Source organism: Netta rufina, assembly GCF_964035555.1.
Source record: "Netta rufina genome assembly, chromosome: 30".
NCBI lineage: Eukaryota > Metazoa > Chordata > Aves > Anseriformes > Anatidae > Netta > Netta rufina.
The window spans coordinates 2832828-2852776 of record NC_140154.1 but is presented as its reverse complement, the minus strand read 5'-3'; the positions used below and the strand labels follow the sequence as shown (position 1 = coordinate 2852776).

General features: G+C 42.1%; 1 protein-coding gene and 1 pseudogene across 2 annotated transcripts in view; both read right to left on the bottom strand.

The window, feature by feature from the left end:
• Positions 1-893: 893 nt before the first annotated feature.
• Positions 894-10153, bottom strand: LOC311220215 (ubiquitin carboxyl-terminal hydrolase 42-like; annotated as a pseudogene). Its single transcript has 14 exons — positions 9925-10153; positions 8976-9176; positions 8281-8391; positions 8019-8121; positions 7747-7814; positions 7520-7590; positions 6906-6988; positions 5898-6009; positions 5380-5520; positions 5085-5185; positions 4480-4621; positions 3092-3799; positions 2624-2712; positions 894-1618 (listed from the first exon to the last, which is right to left on the bottom strand). The product of its transcript is annotated as a ubiquitin carboxyl-terminal hydrolase 42-like (transcript).
• A 2912-nt stretch (positions 10154-13065) lies between these two features.
• Positions 13066-19949, bottom strand: part of LOC311220214 (ATPase family AAA domain-containing protein 2-like) — a gene marked incomplete at both ends in the record, with an annotated part of 84697 nt that continues 77813 nt past the window's right edge. The window contains 3 exons of the mRNA XM_084303678.1: positions 13066-13161; positions 14178-14288; positions 15899-15938. Coding sequence (XP_084159804.1) covers positions 13066-13161; positions 14178-14288; positions 15899-15938 — 247 coding nt within the window. The remainder of the gene's footprint in view (positions 13162-14177; positions 14289-15898; positions 15939-19949) is intronic.

The following is a 19949-nucleotide window of genomic DNA, read 5'->3' as shown; positions in this document are numbered from 1 at the left end:
TGGTCATTCAAAACTGGGAAAAAAATAGTCTACCAAGTGGGGTTTTTTTTTGATTTGATAATAAATCTGCAGACTGTTAAGTCATCAAGCACTTCAAGACTGTTTGAAATAATCTCGAGATTAATATAAAAGGAATTCCTCACACACGCTGCGGCCGCTTACCTTTAGTATAGTCGTTGGATGCGATGGAGCAGTATTTCTTGCTTTCGCCTGCACTGGAAGTCTTCCCTTCCTTGTAAGGTTGTTTACTGCTCTCACTTCTACATTACTGACATGAAGAGCCATCTGGAGGATGGGATTCTTCCTTCTTCTCCCGCGTTATCTTCTGGAAACGGGGATCTAAGTGTTCCAAGGAGCCTTTCGCTTTCCTGGTGTTTCTCCTTTTTCTTCTTTTTCTTCTCCTTTTTCTTCTTTTTCTTACGCTTGCGATTGGCATTGTCGAAGTGGAGCGCACAGAAACACAAATCATGAAGCCTGAAAGAAACATGCAAGTTAAAAAGGGAAAAAAAGATGTGGCACTTGTTGCCTATATGAAACTTGATTTATTTTACCACAGGTGATGATTTGCAGCATGTCAGCTATTTTGTGGTGCTTTGTGCACACGCAACTTACTTTAGATGCAGCAAACTTAAGCCGTCAGATTGAAGGACCATAGGTCCTGGTTTGTACACAGATCATTAACAACGGCTAGCTCTGGAATATGTGCAAGCAGAAAAAATCTTTTAACCTAATCTGGAATGGTGTACGGATGTGATTCAAACTATGTGGTCCAAAGCTAGTGCTCTGACACAATTCAGCAAGAGCTTTCCTGTCTTCACTGATCAACCTAACAACGTGATCCCCAGCCAGCTGATGCTATCTAAATAACTTAGAAACTACCAGAAAAAAAAAAAAAAAAAAAAAAAAAAAAAAAAAAAGGAAGACATGAGAAGCACCCAGAAAAGACTTAGGATAAAAAATGCGGAGTATGCTGGAATCCTTGCTTACTTGGAATCCTTCTCTCCATGTTTATCCTTAGACTTCTTTTTCTTCCAGAACTTGTGATATTTTTGCATTTTTTTCACCACCTAAAAGCTCCTTTTCTATCTTTCTGTCTTTCCTTTCTACTTCACTTCCACTACCTTCTGCACGGGTATATTTTCTTTTTCTGTTTCCTTCTGTTTCATTTTTCTGGCGACAGTTCTCCAAATGAGCTGACACAGGTGGAAGCGCATGTCTTTCACGAGAATGTCTTCTGGAATGTTGCTGAGGTACCGAGCAACGATGCAAGTCTGCTCGGGGTGTGCTAAAGCGACGTACATCTTCCTCTCTCAAGAGGGAACTGTGAGGCCATCCGCTTTTGTAATGATAATGCTTATGTGACCTGCTGTAGTAAGTTGCAGTCAATCTGTCAAAGGCTGAATCGCCGTGAGAGAACTTTCTCTCTCTACTGTCTCCTGTCGCATGAGGTGAATAGTAATCCTTGTAATAGCTACATCTTTCCCATCTCCGTGCTTCGTCTCGATAGTATCTTTCTCTGCTCCAACTTCTTTCCCCTTTGGATCGGTAGTACCTATTGCTACCTTGTTCTGATCTTCCTCCGCTGCCAGATCCGTACTTTGAATATTTGACTGCTCTTCTGCCATTCTCAGGGCTGTTTCTTTCACGAGGGAAAGATCTGTACCTGCTTCCCTCCCAGTACTCCTGCTTGTGACTCTTTTGCTCAACAAATTCCACACTCTGAGAACACCTCCTCTTGCTGGAAGGACCTGCTTTTTGACTCTCCTTCTCTTCACTAGGAGCATGTTCCCTCTTTCTTCGGTAATGCTCTTTGTCAGTGGTTTTAGTCTTGTCCTTTGTATCTTGGCGTCTATCTGCAATAGCTAAGGAAGAAAGATTGTTAGAGCTACATTCAGTGTCAGACTTGAGAGAGGAAGTTTGCCGCAATTTCTCACCAGGCTCACAAGACTCTTTGCCGTACAAAACATTTTCTTTTGAAATGAGGTCACGTTCTTTTGATCTTCTTGCTTTCTCCTTGTCTCCACGGTCATCACATTGGTACTGGGTGAGGTATTCATCATTCCCAGGAGATTTCGGAGGTTCCGCAACACTGCATAAAATAAAAACCCATTTCTCACTTCTGCTGAAGGACGTGAATATTAAGAGTAAAACCTTCCAAAGGCAAACAAACAAACAAAAACCTCCGGACTACAGGAACGCTCACAAAGATATGCCATTTAGAAACCTCTCCTGTGATTAGGACACCTTCTTCAGCTCCCAGAGAAAGTGCTTTTTCCCCTCTTGCTTCTGAAGCCATTGCACTAAAAAAGCAAACGCATCTGTCTCCTTCCACCTGATGCTCTGAGAAAAAAGGCATAGGGGCGAGCGGGGAACAGCCAGTGTTTCTCCAGACAGTGGAGAAAAATGGAAAAACATTCTATAAAGGAACACAAGTTCTCCTTGAGGCACCAACCTGCATCAGAGTGATATGCTCTGTGCTGATCATTAGTTCTGTTCGTGACACTGGACACACAGTATGGAATTGTACTAATTTAAATCCTTCCATTAAATACTATTAGTAGACAGATAAAACTGTAACGAACTTCCATAAAGTCTTGTCTTAATCAGACTGTGCTCATTTTACCTCATTTCCTCTGACAAGCTGTTCAGCTGGCTGGCTGTGAAGGACTCCGTGATGACTTCTCGATTGACTGAAGGCATAGCTCCAGGCATCTGCAATTAAAACGCACAAGTCAGCAGACAAAAAAATACTATTTGTAGTAGTACTGAGGACTAGTCTTGTCAGAATTTCTCCATTAAATGGTAAGCAAGACCGCTGTGAGTTGTATGCATTATCTACACTTCAAAGATAACCCCGACTCACCCCCCAAAATCTACTTTATGAAACTTAGGAATTTTTATCTCAGCTGAGCTTAAGTTGACAAGTTCTAATGTAAGCTCAGGTCTGCAAATTCTAAGGGGATAATACCACAAAGTCTTATGATCACATGTGTGCTGTGTTTTCTCAGTATTTCACCTGAATTAGGAACACAATAAACACTCCCGAATACATTGTAGGTGAGAAATTCTCGATGGAGCAAATCTATGTTTCAAGCAATCCATTTGTTTTAGAAAAGAACATCTCAGAAGGTTTAACAGGTTCAACTCGGCAAGTGGAATCATCAAGTTTCAGTCCGTTTTCTTTAGATTCATTAACTAACCTAATAGCACCATTTAGTGAATCTCTTTTTGGCAGCTCATGCTGGGATCTTCCTTTGTCAGCATTCTGACAGGAAGAATTGGAATGCTGCAATGTACGGACTACCTTTCCAACCAAAATTCCATTAGAGGACATCGCATTGCATTTCAAATTCCTTTGAAATAAGCCCTTTGACTCCTCCTCAGATTTTCCTGAAGATTCTGCACCATAAGGGACTGTGTTATCAGAGCTGAGTTTAGGATTTTCATTCCCTGTTGGCTCCACAAAAATTTCATCAGAAACTTTTTTGTTTGTTTGCATTTGCTTCATTTGCATTACCAAATTTGTAATTGTGGATGAAGGAATAGCCTGGTAGAGATCTTCATCCTCCACAGCACTGCTAAGAAAGTCAGGCTGTGACACAGTCTGACGAGCAGGCAATTTATTGTGAATACTGATGGTGATCTTCTGTTTTCTTGACGTATCAGTCATTGAAGGCCTGGTAATTGCCTGGTTTTGAACACAGGCCATTGGTGGTGCTGAAGATGGCCTTTTTAGGGTGACACCAGTGGTCTTTGCGTCCTCTTTTATGGATCCATTTCCATTTAAACGGCTTGAATTCTGTATTTAAAAAGAAGAAATTGCAAGATGGATTAACGCAAACACTGCATGTAACATTTTCAAACACAAAACTCTCCTACTGAGTGTTTCTACAAATGGTCTTAACACCTAAAAAGAAAAACACACTGCCCTTTAAGGATAAATGCAAGTCCAATAAGCGTATTCAATTCCTGCTTTTGGTTTACTGCAGATTGGTATCAAATTAACATCATCTTTGAAAACCAGCCAAGCAACTTAACATTACCTGCTGCTATTCCCAAATATATTTATTTTCCCCTTTAAACATACCCTGAAAAGCCTGAAGTAATTGTTCTGGTGCTCAGGAATAAGACATTTAGTTTTCCCTGTCTTAGCTAAAGTGACGAGGATAGGAAAAACAAGTCCTCTTTTAAATGATTTGAGGATTAGTACACTCTGCTTAAATAGTCAAAGAGCGTAGCTCTCTGTGCTTTAGAAAGCTGTCTTGGAGCTATAAAGTAATGGAGTCGCATGGCTGCACAATTTAGCAGTAACCACTGTTTGAATGACTCTGGCTGTAGCATGAGGGCTGTGAAGAAAGCTGCAGCGTGGGAAGGAAAACAAAACTAAGATGCCAAAAACCAAACAAAAAACCCCACACCAAACCCCAAACCCACTAGCAGTTTGGTGCCATTATCTGCCCTCCCGCTTCCCTGAATTACCTTAATCATATGAGGAAGAAGTCGTGGTCCCATAAATCCAGCCTGCTTACTATTAGCCCCCTGCTGACCAGGAGGGAATGAACAGGGATAAGATGGTGCTGGCAAGTAAAACGCACGTTCTCCAAGTGTCAAATCATAGCGCCTTCAGAAAAGAGCAGTGATCGTAGTTTAGTTTTTCTTTCAGCCTACTCTTGGATTAAATCCCATCCTATCATTTTAGAGGAACAGCTCATACGATATGGAAGCCTTCTCTACAGAAGGCTTCGCCAAGACTACAGACTGAAAGGTAGAGAACAGTCTTCCTACTAAGACTATCACTTGCAGAGCAAGAATTCATTCTTACACCACAGATGACCTTCATTTCTCTCCTTCTCTAAATTAGCCAGCTACAGATAACACATAGATAGCAATTTACACAAGTGCTGCAGTTTAAGGCCAAGCAACAAAAGATAATAAACGACACAGAGAATTTCAGGTTAGACAGAACTGAATTAGACAAATAATAATCTTCTCCTGGGATAGCAAGAAAAACACTTGCAAAACAGAAAAATATCAATAACAGGAAAGTAAATCTCTTCTGAACACATTTTAAGATTTGTTATTACCTGATATAAAAAAGTATGTAAGCTTGCTGACCAAGAACTCTTTTAATGTCAGTACGCACTACTTTAGCATCATTCATCTGATACCAAAGTCCATTACCAGCCTGCAAATAAAGACAACGATTTCTTTAGGTGAATTGCACGTTTTCCAAATGAAATCACGGATAGGAACAAAATACACACATGTCAAATAAAAATATAATGAAATCTTTTTCCCTAGAAACAGTAGCTGCTAGTCATGCTTTAATTGGTTTGCCAGCACAACCTTTACCCTGTTAGAAATGCTGTTGACTTCTACCTTTACATAGCATATATAGTGTCCTGAGTGACAGCTGACACCGTGATGTACCAGCACCGCATATAAGGCATAGAGCAGTGGTTCTCCCATTGACTGCGACATGTAGGCTCTCAGGTCCAAATACTCCGGATATTTCACCTCCTAAAGAGACATCAAGAAGATAGAAAAATTATCCCAGAGTACTTCGTGGACTAGCCAGAGAAAAACACTTCCAAAAAACACAGACTAGAATTTATTTCTAGAATATATTTCTAGAATATATTTCTTGATTCACTACAAATAAGTCTTCCCATAAACAATGGTTAAGACAAGAAGTTGCAGAGAACTGTTTCCTGATGAATCAGCCTTCTCAGAGGAAAGCATATGCTTCTTGTCAAGCGGGAACTTTATTGATATTAAGAGAAAGAATAAGCCATAGTCGTTAGTCTACAATTATTGTCTGAAAATATTAACAACTTTCAGCTTTGGGGGATGTCCCATTACACAATGATATAGTTGCATTACAGTGGTAAATATACCTTGTTGATCTTTCCACCTGTGAAATCTGCAAATCTTTTCAGTGATATTGTGAGAACCTTGGAAGAACGGTGTATGGTAAATCTCTTGGACGCAGGAACCATCTTTTTACACCTTAAAAACAAGCAGAGATAAGTGTTTGAAGGCATCTTCTTTTTTCGCCCCCAAAACAAACTCGTTTTAATGTCTCACGCATGCCTATGCTATTTGAATGATATTTACTTGCATAATAGGTTGGTCTTTTTTCTTTTCATAAACCCATGCACTGCGTGTCAGGTTTGTTAATACAGAGAAGAAGGTAAATTTTCCCAACAACTCAGAGCATAGCGGGAACAGGAATCTCTCACGAAAGGGTATTACCAGGTTGGATGGCAAGGTACCATTTCTTGGTCTACAAAAGTGGCTATTTGAACTCCAATCCTGGATACATTCTTTCAGCTTTCAAGGGAAATACAAATACTGAAAGCGGAACGAGAGAGCCTTGGTCCCCAGGACTAGAAATTGCAAATAATCTCCAACATAGGTCGACTATCAACATCAAAAATACAACAGAAGCACATGGTCATTCTACAGGAGGGAGACATTTAACAGTAGGAAGTCTTCATGTACTGAGCTTGTCTGGAAAGACACTGAAACCATCTGCCATCCTTTGAAACAAAATAGTTCAGTTTGACACATTGCCCGCTCCAAGGTAGGACCTACGGTGTAAGCAGTGAAAATCAGCCACTAGCCCAGAGAACAACGGAAACTGGGCAGTTTACATCAAGAAAAGTACTGTCGAGAGCTAATAAATAGAAAGAACAAAAGTAGCTCTTTTTGAATTCTGATGGCAAAATACAAGCCAGAGAATTGCAAACCCATAGGGAATGCCTATGAACAAGACTTCCCCCCTCCAAAGAAACAAAAATCCAAGTCTTTTATAAACTTCCACAAAACTTGTAAGTAGATCCAAAGTTTAGAGGTAGTCCAACAGAGTCATGCAACATAGAAAACTGACGTCAAAATCTTACTCGCTACATTTATAGCAATTCTCTCCATCCAGCTCTTCAGGTTTCACAAAGAGTTCCAGAGCTCTGCTAACAGATGAAACCGCCTAGAGCAGTGAGAAAGAAGAGCGTAAAGTCACCGTAATTCAGAATTCCACAGACATACTAGTAGTTTATAAGAGAATCTTACTAACATACTCAAGCGATCTACTAGGAGCACTGTGAAGAAGGAGGCAGAAAGAGCATGCTCAGCATTGACCTCACCTGGAAGGCATTTGACTTTGGAACAAATACTTTTCCAGTTGCCTAGACAGCATCTATAGTGTGCTTTGTCATCAATACTGGGGACAAATTCATCAGTCTAACAATTAGATGTATATTGAGGTAGAACAACAAAGAAGTATGACAGCATTATAATTTTTGCAGAAAGAGAATTCTTTCCCCTTAAACCCAATGCAAATGTGGAGACTATTTACATGGGTTCCACGGAAGGACAGAGTCCAATCCACTTCCTTAGCACCACCAAGCTCTTACGTTTTAACATTATATGTGGTTTGGTTTTTTAAGTTAAACAAGTTTAATTTAGAAAGTTATGCATGTACTTAAATATCATGAATTATATTTAGAAAACATCTTACCTTTATATCCAAAGTGATATCAAGAAATGCCTCATACGTATCTGAAACGGCTTTGCAATTCAAGCACTTCACTGGAAGCAAAATATAAATGCTTAACATTATGTGAAGGAGACTAACTGTCCAAATTCAAGTTGTTGACAGATACTACTTTAGACAAACTACAGACTGCTTTACTACCGACAAAAGACACAGATCAGTTCTAAGGACAGGAGTATTTTTTCAAGTACCTCTCGATCTTAGAAATCCTCCAAATATTTGATGAATGATGGTGGTAGCTTGAGAAGATCTGTCCAATCTGGAAATAAATTATAATCAGACCTCAGAAGATTTAAGGCACAGAGTTAACTCTTCAAAGAGTTTGATGAAAACCAAGGATGATGTAGACTTTCGTTGCTGATAGTAAATAAGGCACTAAAAGGTGCTAGAGATCATTTTTGAGAGTAAATAAAGGACTAGAAGGTGCTAGAGAATGTATGAAAGTGAACTTGTTTATGCTTACTCGGTGCTTCCGTTCAAGCACGCTTCCTGCATAGCATCAACAGTATAGCGCAAGAACTCGTGTGCGTCTTCTTGACTGCCAAAATGGAAATGTTGTCCTATTCCTAAATAAGAAGATGATAGTATTGACCTCATTTAAAAATGAAATCATTCTTGTATTTCTAAAATCTCTCTTCATTTGAGTGTTAAAACCACTTAGACACATCAAATAATTATTTGAAGATTACAAGCTATCGAAAAGAAACACATCTGAAGCCACTTACGACTGAGATTACTGATAACATGCGTGGGCTCGATGGCATCAACAGTGCAACGCAGGGCCTGGTTAATGTGAGTCTCCATCGTGCACATCATGCAAAAATCTTGTTCACGACCTGAAGAGTGAAAGAACAAAGCATCCCAGTCCAGCGAAATATCCAGAACTACAAACATCTAAGTACAATTTAAACTATAGATACAATATCCACTCTCCTTGCTACATTCTATTCTCCCAAGATGCCAATGTCCCAACAGTCTTGTAACATTTCATTTCACACAACTTTACAGAATAAAAATATCCACTAAGCCTGTATTCAAATGCATGTTGTGATGAGAAATCTAAAAGACTACTGCAAAGTCGCAGTTGTAAAGGCTGACAGGAATGTGAACTCCACAGCCTGCAAAATGTATTACTCTCTAAAATTACTACTAAATGCATTACTGTCCAATGCACTTCGTTATTCCCATGAAGCAATAAATGATCCTTTAATAAACAAACAAACAAACAAATAACTAAATAAATAAACCATGGTGCATTAATTGCACTCCATATGCTATTCGGAGCCCACTGCTAATACAGTGCTCAAAGCCAGCTTCTACAGGTAAAATCAGGCAAATAAGCTTATCTCACAGAATCACTGCTGTTCTTTCACCTTCAGAGCTATCCAACAGATTCAAAATACTGTTAGAAAGTACTCACATGACTGGCTGTGCTCAAGAGAAAGCATGTAATTGGCAAGTGGGGGTGTGTAGGTCAAACACTGTAGAGTAGCATTAAGAAAACATGTGTTGCCAAGATTGTACAGGCCAACTCCAACACTTTGTGTTTCTCGCCAATCCATACAAATCTTCTCAGGTGGAAAAAGAAGGCTCTGTGGCGGAGCAATTCCATCATTAACGACTGCAAGAAAGTTAAATTTAAAAAGAGATCTTGTTTGTTTGTTTCTAAGAAAGGTATTTAAAAAAATACTATTCTGCAGGAGCACCTAGAGGGGCTAGCTACAATCCAAACCAGAAAGACTTATTGCAGACAGCTTTAATACCACCAAATTCAAATTGGCTGGTCAACACAATGTTTTGGGGAAAAAAAAAAAAAAAAAAACAAACAACTTTAGTCAACCATTTTAATTTTTCTAAGGCAAGGCTAACTGTCATTCTGTTTGTAGCACCTAATGCCAAGTTCCTCTCCATCTATAATCTTTAACCTGATTAACTCAACTACTGTTTTTTTCCTTATTATAACTTAAACCACAAACTTAGACTTGAAATTATACGGTAAAAACGTAAAAACTAGGAACTAGGAATGACGGTACCCCTACAGATACCAGATCTTTTCCTGAGCAATGTTATCATTCAAAAAACCTGTGAAAAATGGAAGCTGTGAATAGCAACAATCAAACACTTTTCTTTGCAAAACAGAAAAGACATGGAGGAATCTGTGCATTACAAAAAGCTCCCCATATTTCTCTGTTGACTGTAAATATATCAAAATTAATTTCTGTAACATCAGTCACTTCAGTTGCCTTAGGGGATTCACTTTTGAAGTCTTTGTTCACAGTAGTCCCCTTCTCTATCAGTGCAACAAGTAAGAACTGCATTTTCTACTTTTGCTTTGAAGACAATGGAGGCAGGATAAAACGCACACTTACTTAGATCTCTTGGGGCAAAAGCCTTAGATTTTTCAGATGATCTACAGTAAATAGCACCTCCACGTCCTTGGGCCACAGAGACTTGGCTTGAATCTTCTGCAGGCACTATCCGGCCCCAGTTGGCGGTGCGTGACATCACTATTTTAGTACTTGGTTTCTTGGATTTGCCAGACCGCCTTGAAGAGGGCTTTTTAGGCTTTGAAGATTTGGGCTTCTTAGCTACGGTCATTGTTCACATCTGCAACAGAGACAGAAGTTCTGGTTGACGTAAGAATATCAAGAAGCATTCCAAGAAGAAAAGAGTAACAGAAGTCCTGTCACTTAATCTCAAAGAAACAGCCTTAAGAACTAAATCGCTGGTATGAATGATTTAAAAAGAATCCCCAAACTAAACACACAAAGTGAAAATTTCCATCTAAACTCTATCAGTATTACTTTTCGCTTCTGCAGAACTAGTGGCTGATGCCATTTCTTTCCCTTCCGTAGGATTTTAATCCACTACAACTCTGGAGTCTTTTTAATATAAAAATGTAGAAGACATTCTCTGAGGGGAATCAGTTATTTATTGATTTCCGGAGTTGCGCAATTATCTGTTAATTAGTACCTATGATCTAATAGATAATTGTTGCAATTATCTATTGCTGGCATTAGTAACGGAACACTATTACTTCACTGCCTGCGTTTTTCTGTTTCGTCTGCACAAAGGTACCCAGAACTCACTGCTACTTTTCTTCTGTCTTTCCAGGGCTCGCCCTCTACCTCACTGTCTACTGCACCAGTCATGAGGGGTTTGTTGTGATTCTATAATGAGCCTAGCTTTTAAATACACCTTTTCTGGGCGTCACTTGGTGATGGCAAGTTAATTTGTGAGGGCTCCTCAGTCTACATCATGCGGTTGCTTTTTCCAGGTGAAAAAGCGGAGCCGTAAGTGGCAGTACACTAAAGCCCTGGCATGTTGAGATCCAAGAGGAGAGATGTTTGGCCCTCCTTTTCACTCCTGGGAACCATATACCTCAAAACCCACAGAGGATGGGCTATATCTCAGAGAAATCTTGGGAAAGGAGAGCATGAAGAGCATGTTTGCAAATTTATTTCTCCCTGGGCTTCTTCTGCTTCTCCAAGAAAGACGAGTTTGAATATAACTTTGGCAGCAGTACTTCTGGTGTTTTACTCCTACCACATTTAAAACTCCTACGAAAAACTGAAAAGTTAGACTAAAAAGCAGCTCTTTCCGTTCTCCTTTCTAAAGTTGCACGTTTTCCTCATGCAAAACAACAATGTAAGGGGAATGTAAGCTAGAAATGGAAATGCTGAATGTAAAACAAAACAAAACAAACCTCAGCCCTCCAGGACAAAGCCAATAACTGCTACAAAGTCCTTTTTAAAATGCTGATTAGGTTTCAAGGTGATACCGCTTTAAATAAGCGTAGTTGTGTGTCCATAGGCAGAAGCTGAATAATGACAGGATGAACTTCTATACTTCATGTTTTGTTACTGTCTTACTGTAGCACACAGGGACTTGTTACCTTTAGGGAAACCACTAACCTCATGGAGGGTTTAAAACATAAGCTAGTTTGTTATACCAAAATGACGGAGAGAACAAAGCATAAAGTGCTTTCAGATTTCTAGCACGCCTTGATTGCTGTCCATTAAACTTCAGACACGTTAAACAAAACACAGTAAATAAGAAAACTCCTAGTCCCACAGCTGGCAAATTGTGTGCAGAGGTTGTAATTAGAACTTTTTTGCCTTGACATTTTACATTTAAAATTGATTTTAAATCCATTCTATACACACTTTCCATTCCTGAAAAAACAATACGCAAACCTGACAAATGCATTTACATGAGAAATGAAGTCGTCCTTGTCCGATTGGAAGACTAAGGTGACAGCTCCTGGGCTCAGGGATAAGCTCCGATCTTCACCAGTGACAGCTCCTTTTTTAGGATTGAAAGGGAAAATGTTTCAGCAACACATTGGAAACATACTTAAGGGACAAGAAACAAAATCAAGACTGCAGTGAGAAGGAGAACAGAAAAACAATACTGGGGGGAAAGGAAAGGAAAGGAAAGGAAAGGAAAGGAAAGGAAAGGAAAGGAAAGGAAAGGAAAGGAAAGGAAAGGAAAGGAAAGGAAAGGAAAGGAAAGGAAAGGAAAGGAAAGGAAAGGAAAGGAAAGGAAAGGAAAGGAAAGGAAAGGAAAGGAAAGGAAAGGAAAGGAAAGGAAAGGAAAAAAAAAGAAAAAAAGGGAAGGGAAGGGAAGGGAAGGGAAGGGAAGGGAAGGGAAGGAAGGGAAGGGAAGGGAAGGGAAGGGAAGGGAAAGGGAAGGGAAGGGAAGGGAAGGGAAGGGAAGGGAAGGGAAGGGAAGGAAGGGAAGGGAAGGGAAGGGAAGGGAAGGGAAGGGAAGGGAAGGGAAGGGAAGGGAAGGGAAGGGAAGGGAAGGGAAGACCTTGGTCTTTATACTGACCAATGAGATAAGCCTTACACATTTTTAAGTTTATTTTTGACAACTGATTGAGGTGTTACCAGGTATTAAGTACGATTCAAGAGCAAATATTAACACTAGAAAGAAGAAATCTGATCCACCACCACTGTTTCAAAATACATCCATTTCTCATTTGGAGATGACGTCTCTCTGGCAAGGTAGTAGAAAAACTGTAAATACTGATAGAGCTTCCTCTCCCGATGTTCCATATACATACCGATGCTGTTCCTACACCTACGCTCTGAGCATAAATTTATGTTGACATGAGTGACAAGAGAGGGTGTTACTCCTCTCTTTGTTTGCCTTGAGAGACACACCTCTTGTCCATTGAAAAGTAAATTCAAGATTCCAGATCAGTTAAGACAGTTGCTATCCCCCCCATTCAGAGTTCTGCAGCAGCACTGTTCAGATGTGTTTAGCAGTCTCTTTAGAAAATGTTATCACTTAGGACCTGCTTCTCAGTAGGTCCACGTTTGGCCTCCGCTTAGCAGAGAGTCAATCCCAGCTTAAGCTTTCGTACAAGAGCCCCTTCACAAAACGGAGTTGAACCCTGACATAACTGAGTTGAACCTTTAACCTTGAAGCTTCCTTAAAGAAGAAAGCAGCACCCAGGCCAGGAAATAGAAATTAATTGTCACTTTACCCTGAAACGCAGTGGGCTATTCTGTGCTGGCAGGATTGCTGCCGGGCTGGCCGACGAGGCGGCGGGCAGCTCTCCGGGGCCACAGGGCCTGGCACAGGGAGCCGCCGGGGGTCTCCAAGGTCCGGGAACAGCGGCAACAGCAGGGACAGAGGGGACAGCAGCGACAGCAGCAGCCACCTCAGCCGGGGCCGTCTCCACAACCGCCACAACGGCCTCGGAACGCCGCCGAACTCGGAGCTCCAGCGTGACGCCTTTTGAACCTGGCCGCGCTGCTCATGGCTAAAACCAGAGCGTTTCCTCCGGCGTGTGTTTACTGTCGGTGCCGGATCGGCCCTCACCCCGAGCTCTCCCTGCCGGGAGGGCTTTGGGGTTGGGGTTTCCCTCCCGCCGCTGCCGCGGGCAGGCCCCGCGCGCAAGGGCTCCGCGCTGGGGAGCAGCATCTCACCCACGGCGAGAGACCGAGGGCACGACATGAAAAAGCCCCGACACGAAAAAGCCACGACATGCGGCCGAGGCGGCGGGGAGACAGCTCTGAGGGAGCTGCCACTTCGCCCCGCCGTCCTCCCCTCCCGGGCCGCCCCGCCGAGCCCCGTGCGCCTCAGGTGCTGCGCTGAGGGGGTGGCTGGCTACTGAGACAGCTGCCCAGGGCACTGCTCATGGCACCGAGCCTGACGGAGGTCAACAAGTGTTGAACAATGCTCTCAGACATCGGGTCTCACTTTGGGGTGGTCCTGTGTGGAGCCACGAGTTGGACTTGGTGATTATTGGGAGTCCTTTCCACCTTGGGATGTTCTCTGATTCTAGGTCAGCAATCCAGTAGCTGATGAGAAGTGTGGAGTCATTCAAAGGGAAGAGAGAGCACAACACTTCTCGTTTGCAGAAGCGGCTATTTGTTAACCAAACCGATGATTCCTTTGCTTCTAGAGCAACTAACAGCAGGGATCCGCTTTACAATGGAGGGAAAAGAGTCGTTGGCATGTCATGTGAAGTAAGCTTCAAATCCCAGAGGATGATTTTGTTGGAACTTTATTCAGCTGAAAACACGGAAGCCTTGCTTCTGCTTGTTTTAGTTACAGCTCCAGTTTACTTTGGTTGGGAGGGAAGGCATTCCAGGCTAATGTGCTGTACCTGTTCCTTCAGCTCATTGTCCATAAACGGAGGAGCAAATGAAATCAGTTTAATCTCCATTAAATGCAGCAGACAAAGCGGAGTAGAGGGCGATCTAGCACTTAATTTTTCCTGTAAGCAGGAAACCCAGAACTCAACAACAGTTTTCAAATCTTGTCCTGCAGTAAATGACCAGCTGAGTGAAGCCTGCATTTAGAGGATGTGCTCCTACAGTAGATGGAAATAGCTTTTCCTCTTCACAAGTGCAACTGAGTGGTGGACTGGCAGCTACGTGGTTAACTAGTTGTGCCGAAGGGTTTGTGTTGAATGCACAGAAAAATATGCAGGTCCCAACAGTAAAGGGTTGTCTGTAGGCATGACACTGAGTACAGATGTTGTCCGCAGGTTCGTGCAGAGTGCACCGCGCCAATAAGCACCCAGAGTCGGAATGCACACGAAGGTCTTTTAATTATATAATTACTTATAGAACGCTGCAGAGTCAGGCACTTGGCCATCTTTCGCAAAGCAAGCACACCTCTGACTCGAATCACCGTCATTTATACACAGGAAACTTGTGAAAACTCTCTCTTTGGCTCCTTTGGATTGGTTATTACAGCTCACCTAACTTATCTCCACTGAGCTTGTGCATTACAGAGGAATACCGGGGGGGAGGGGGAACAGGAGAGGGGGGACACACACCGAATCCCACATTAGCATAGATTAGCATTTTGACAGGTGTGATTTTTAATGTGCTAATGACCCTTAATGAGAAAAAGGTTACTATAGGTCAGTCTGGAGCTGGTGTTCTCCTTCCTGTTTTTTCCCTTTTAGCCCTTCTCTTCCTTGCTTCTGCTAGCTCAAGGCTACCTGTCTCTCTCCTTCTTTATTTTCTCAGCTAAAAGACTGCACAAGCTACAGGCCTCCCTATTTGCTTCAACATTTCCTTGTTTTTGTTTGTTTTTTTTTTTCCCAGCTCTGGGACGACACAGGTGTGGTTTGATATTTGCCAGTATAGCTAAAACTCACGCCAGTCTGCTCACGCACAATAAGTAGTAAGATTTAAGGACTGGTTTCATCGGCTTCTTCCATACTAACATCCTTCTTGTGTTTTAGATATGCTGTAGTTAAATCAACACTAAGTTACTACTTGTGGAGTAATTGCCTTAAGCGACTAGGCATCATAAGCACACCTCCATCCCAAAAGCTACCCGCCTCCAAGGTGCAACCACCCCTCACTGAGCACGCCCTCGGAATTTCTCAGAGCCTGTACCTTTAAACGCAAGTGAGATCATTTCTACCAAGCACAACCAAGATATGCATGACTAGAGTCACTCAAGCTCCACCTTAAAGATAGAAAATAATATCACTTGCTTTAAGAGAAAGGGGATGTTGGGGAAGATACTATCAGGAAGGATTCCTTCTGACATCACTCGACAGGCTGAGCCTCTCACTCCCCCACCCCCACTCCATTGGGACGCCGTGGGGTAAGATCTGAACGCTTGCTTATACCAGGCGTCTCTGTGGAATCTTAGAAATCTCTAGAGTTTTGATGCTTTTTAATGTCTTAATACCTAGGCTGTGTACCTGTGCATTTCATGCATGCTAGCTTGCTTTTGCAGACAGTGAATTTATCACTGACAATCCAAAGAACCTGTGTACCTGTCGCCGTAAGAAATTGCACTTAATTGCATTCTTCCTAGCTGTGAGAGTTCTCCTTGAATGCGACTAGAGCGAGGCCGTACTGCGTTGTTGGTGAATCCGTGACCGTGATAGTTCAGCACCCTGAATCCGACGGGACCCATGACGGTCAATCGGCTACACCCCTTAACGCGACACTACTAGAGGAAGAAGATGACAGGGCTTGCATGCACTGCATTAGGCTTTGCATGTGAAAACACCCCCAAATAATTTCACGTGCATTTAACGTTTTTAAAGGGAAAAAAACAGGAAGGTGTAGTCTCTCTGTAAGCTACAGCCCTACATAGTTAAGGCATCAGCATTCATTCCTTTGCTTGATAGCAAAGTATGAACATATAGAAGAGTTAAATATTTTCTTTGCATTCTTAAAGGCGATTTTTCAGACTTGGGCTTCAGTTGTTGGAGTTGAAGAGATCAGTAGACATCCTTACTTTTACGTTAAGACCAAAATCTTTATCTAAGATTGTGTTATCTAACGCAACTAAACTCCCACCCCCACATGTTTTTTTTGTAACTTCGCAATGATCTTGCTGCAGTCCCACTCTGATGGTCTTTCAGTAACATGCAAACTGCCGTGGCAGATTCTGTTACAGTGCTTTTCTATTGACAGGGTGCATAACACTCAAGGTAAAGCCCCTCATTTCGCAGTGGGGACATAAAGTGTTTCTTTGGACCCTGCCGCTTCTGTTAGTACTCATTTTTTCACAAACTTGTTGAACCTGAGCCGTGCCTACTGAGCCAACGAATGCTTTGATGACACAGTATTTTGTCAAAGCAGTTTTGCTTCTTGGAGCTACAGAAGCAGCTCTGGCGACGTGATAGGGAATTGTGCTGCATTGGCAAAACCAGACTTAGCTACAGACTTACAACACTTGCTAACTCGATCTATTTCAAATCTCATTTTAACTTTAAAGGACAATCAGTTTTGTGGCTCCTGTCTTACTAATTTGCCTTGTTTTGCATGGAAGGGCAGCCTGTGAATGTTTTGCTTTATTGCATGCTTCAAAAAAAGGCTGAGGAAGAGACTGGAGGAACCTTTTCTATTCTATGGACTTTCCCCCGAGAGTGTGGAATTGCAGGCTACTTGGATGAATGTTCGAATGTGAGTAAGGGAGCAGACCTCAGCCAAAGGAGGTGGAATCCTTGCTTAATAGTATCAGTGTGGGGACATCTTTGCTTAACGGGAGCCGTTTAAACTCTTCATAGAAACAAAATAAGCTGGACATGTTATGTTTGGAAAGCAGTATGGTTACACAGCGGCTAGCATAATGACTTGAGTCTACTGCTCTGCAACTTCAGGTTTTGTTTTCAAGCAGTGCATACATCAGTTTAAGCTTTGGACAAGGAGATTTGCAATGCAAATAGTGATAAACCAGAATCAGCGGCGCTGACGAGTGTAATGGTGAAATGCAGCAAATCAAGTATTCCTGAAGAAATGTGAGATTACAAAACTAGCAAGCCATGAAGCACTTTTGTTGTTGTTTTTTAAATCAATTCTTATATGCTGAAATAGCACCTTCAAGAAAATCTGTTTATCTAGCCAGGTAACGGTGTCTCCCTGTAAACATGAAGGAAATGCCAGGAGCAGCCATACCTCTTTGCTGTCAAAATAAAGAGCAAGTCGAGGCCAACATCATGCCATAGTGCAAAGGCTTGCTAAGAAAGATCATTCTAAGAGGTCTGCAAGAAAAGATGACTTACTTTGTCATAAGTTTGTCAAATAGAATGGACGAGTTAGTAGTCGAGTACCGACTGTGTCCGACTCTACAGCTGCGGCGCAGCTCCAAGTCCCTGTTTTCTCCGTGGACTCGTCTCACAGTTTTTGCACCAGCTCTACTCCTCAATGTTCTGGTGACTGAAACGCAGAAACAAAGGATTTTGAAACAGTGAAGATGGGATTCTCCTTATTTCACCGTTGCTCTTGTAAAATGGAAAAAGACAAACAAAAAAGGCACCCTGAAGTGGATTGAGTTTTCTTTACATTTCAGATCAGAAGTTGGTGTCACAACCACTGCATTCCACTTCTTTATCGCTCTGCACGTTTAAACTGTCTACTTAAAACTGGGACCTGTAGGGAAATTTTTAAAGAGACTGAAAGCTAGCCAGACAAAAACAAACGTGCAACTTTTGTTCCATGCAGGAGGGAAATCTACTCCAGTTATTTCTGTCTTGGAAAAGTGAGAACAATCAACACCTTTCTCTAAGGTGTTTTCACTCCAGTCATGTCAAACTGTATCTAACAGTGCTCAAAACAAACACTATGACATTGCAAGCCTCTTCCTAAGAGGTGTATGTTTGATTACTCTGTTTATGCATGCAGCACTTCCATTTCCTGCATTAGGATCTAACAGCTCAAGGAGGGAAGAATCGTTTCAAGAGAAACACCCAAACACCAGATAACTCAAACTCGTGCTTTTTAGAAAAAAGCCTGCCCATTGTTTGCCATACAGCACCCTTTGGCACAGGTTTGTTGCTTGCACTGTCATTAAAAGAGCCAAGAGGACAAGGGGAAGGGAAGAGCTACACCACTGTGCTGGTAGGATCACAGCTAAGGTTTACTTTTGTGCTTGCCAGCTATAAAACTAAGTTTGAACTTATCAAGTATCGATTTCCTTTGCACAATTAGAACAGTTTGCTTTGTGCCTACCAAGCTGCAATTCACACTGCTCCCTCCCCAAGGAATTCATAAAATCTCCTATTTGCACCTACCTCTCTTCACAGAAAAGTCACTGAGGAGTGAATTCAGCTGACTACAGAAGGCTTTGGGGCCAAATGAAAGCCATGGAGTGACCAAGTGCCATCCTCTTCAGTAACCAGCGCAAATAGGTATCCCGGGGACTTACAGCCACTTACCTGTGTTATATTCTTTTTTTCGTTCCAATTTTGGCTTTCTCAACTGCCTACATTAAGAAAGAGGACAGGGCAGAGAAGGGAGAAAAGACTTGTTGTATTAGACCCATCAAGGATGGGAAATTTCACCATGTTTACAAGCCAGTGCTCCATGGTATACAAAGAGAAGCCTGTAGGCCTCACGCAGAATCCACATCCCAAGTCTGTTGCGTACCATATACACGCGGTTCTGTATGTACCCACATTTCCTAGCTTGCTCATGTTGAATTCTCAAAATTATGAGCAATAGCACCCAAGTGGAAAAGATACATGTCCTGGTTTCAGTTAGGACAGAGTTAGTTCTCCTCCTAGTAGCGGGTAGGTTGCTATGTTTTGGCTGAGGATGTGTGAAAGGATGTTTAGAAGAGTGCTGATACCACCCCGATGTTTCAATTGCTGCAGAGCAGTACTTACAACAAGCCAAGGACCTTTCGGTGTCTCACTGTCCTACTAGTGATCAGAATCGGCGCACAGCAACAGCTGCGAGGGGACAGACTCAGGATGGCCGACCCCAACTGGCCAAAGAATTCTATGCCTTATGGCAACACGCTGCACCATGGATAGGGCGGGGCAGCCGGGCTGCTAGGGGTTACGCTGGGCACTGGTCAGCGGGTAGTGAGCAACTGCATTGTACATCACTTGTTTTGTACACATTACTAGTAGCAGTACTATCATCATCATCATCATCATTATTATTTTCCTGTCTTAATAAACTGTCTTTATCTCAACTCGCGGGCTTCACTGTCCCGTTTCTCTCCTCCATCCCAGAGAGGGAGGTGGGAGGGTTGGAGAAGGGCTGTGTGGTGTTTAGCTGCCGGCCGGGTTAAACCACAACAACACCTCAAAGGGGTTGGGAAAAAAAACAGTTTTTTTTAGAAAAGCGGAAGACTTTCACTGAGAAGAGGGATTCTAGTTTTAAGGTACTCGTACGCCATCAGCATGCTCTTAGGCCTCTGCTGATTTTAGCCGGAGGTTTATCAGGCCACAACTCACTGCACATGCTTTCTCTCTTGCTTTTCAATCTACAAATCGAACAGAGATTGAACATATAGAAATACAGTACCTTGAAAAGCGTCTTCTCTTGACATTTCCCCTCAGTATCGCCATACTTTCTTCAAAGCTGGAGACTGAACACCGCAGGATGCTTTTGCTCATTGATCTTAAACAGTGTCCGTTGAAACATTCGATACTGGGAGAAGAATAATC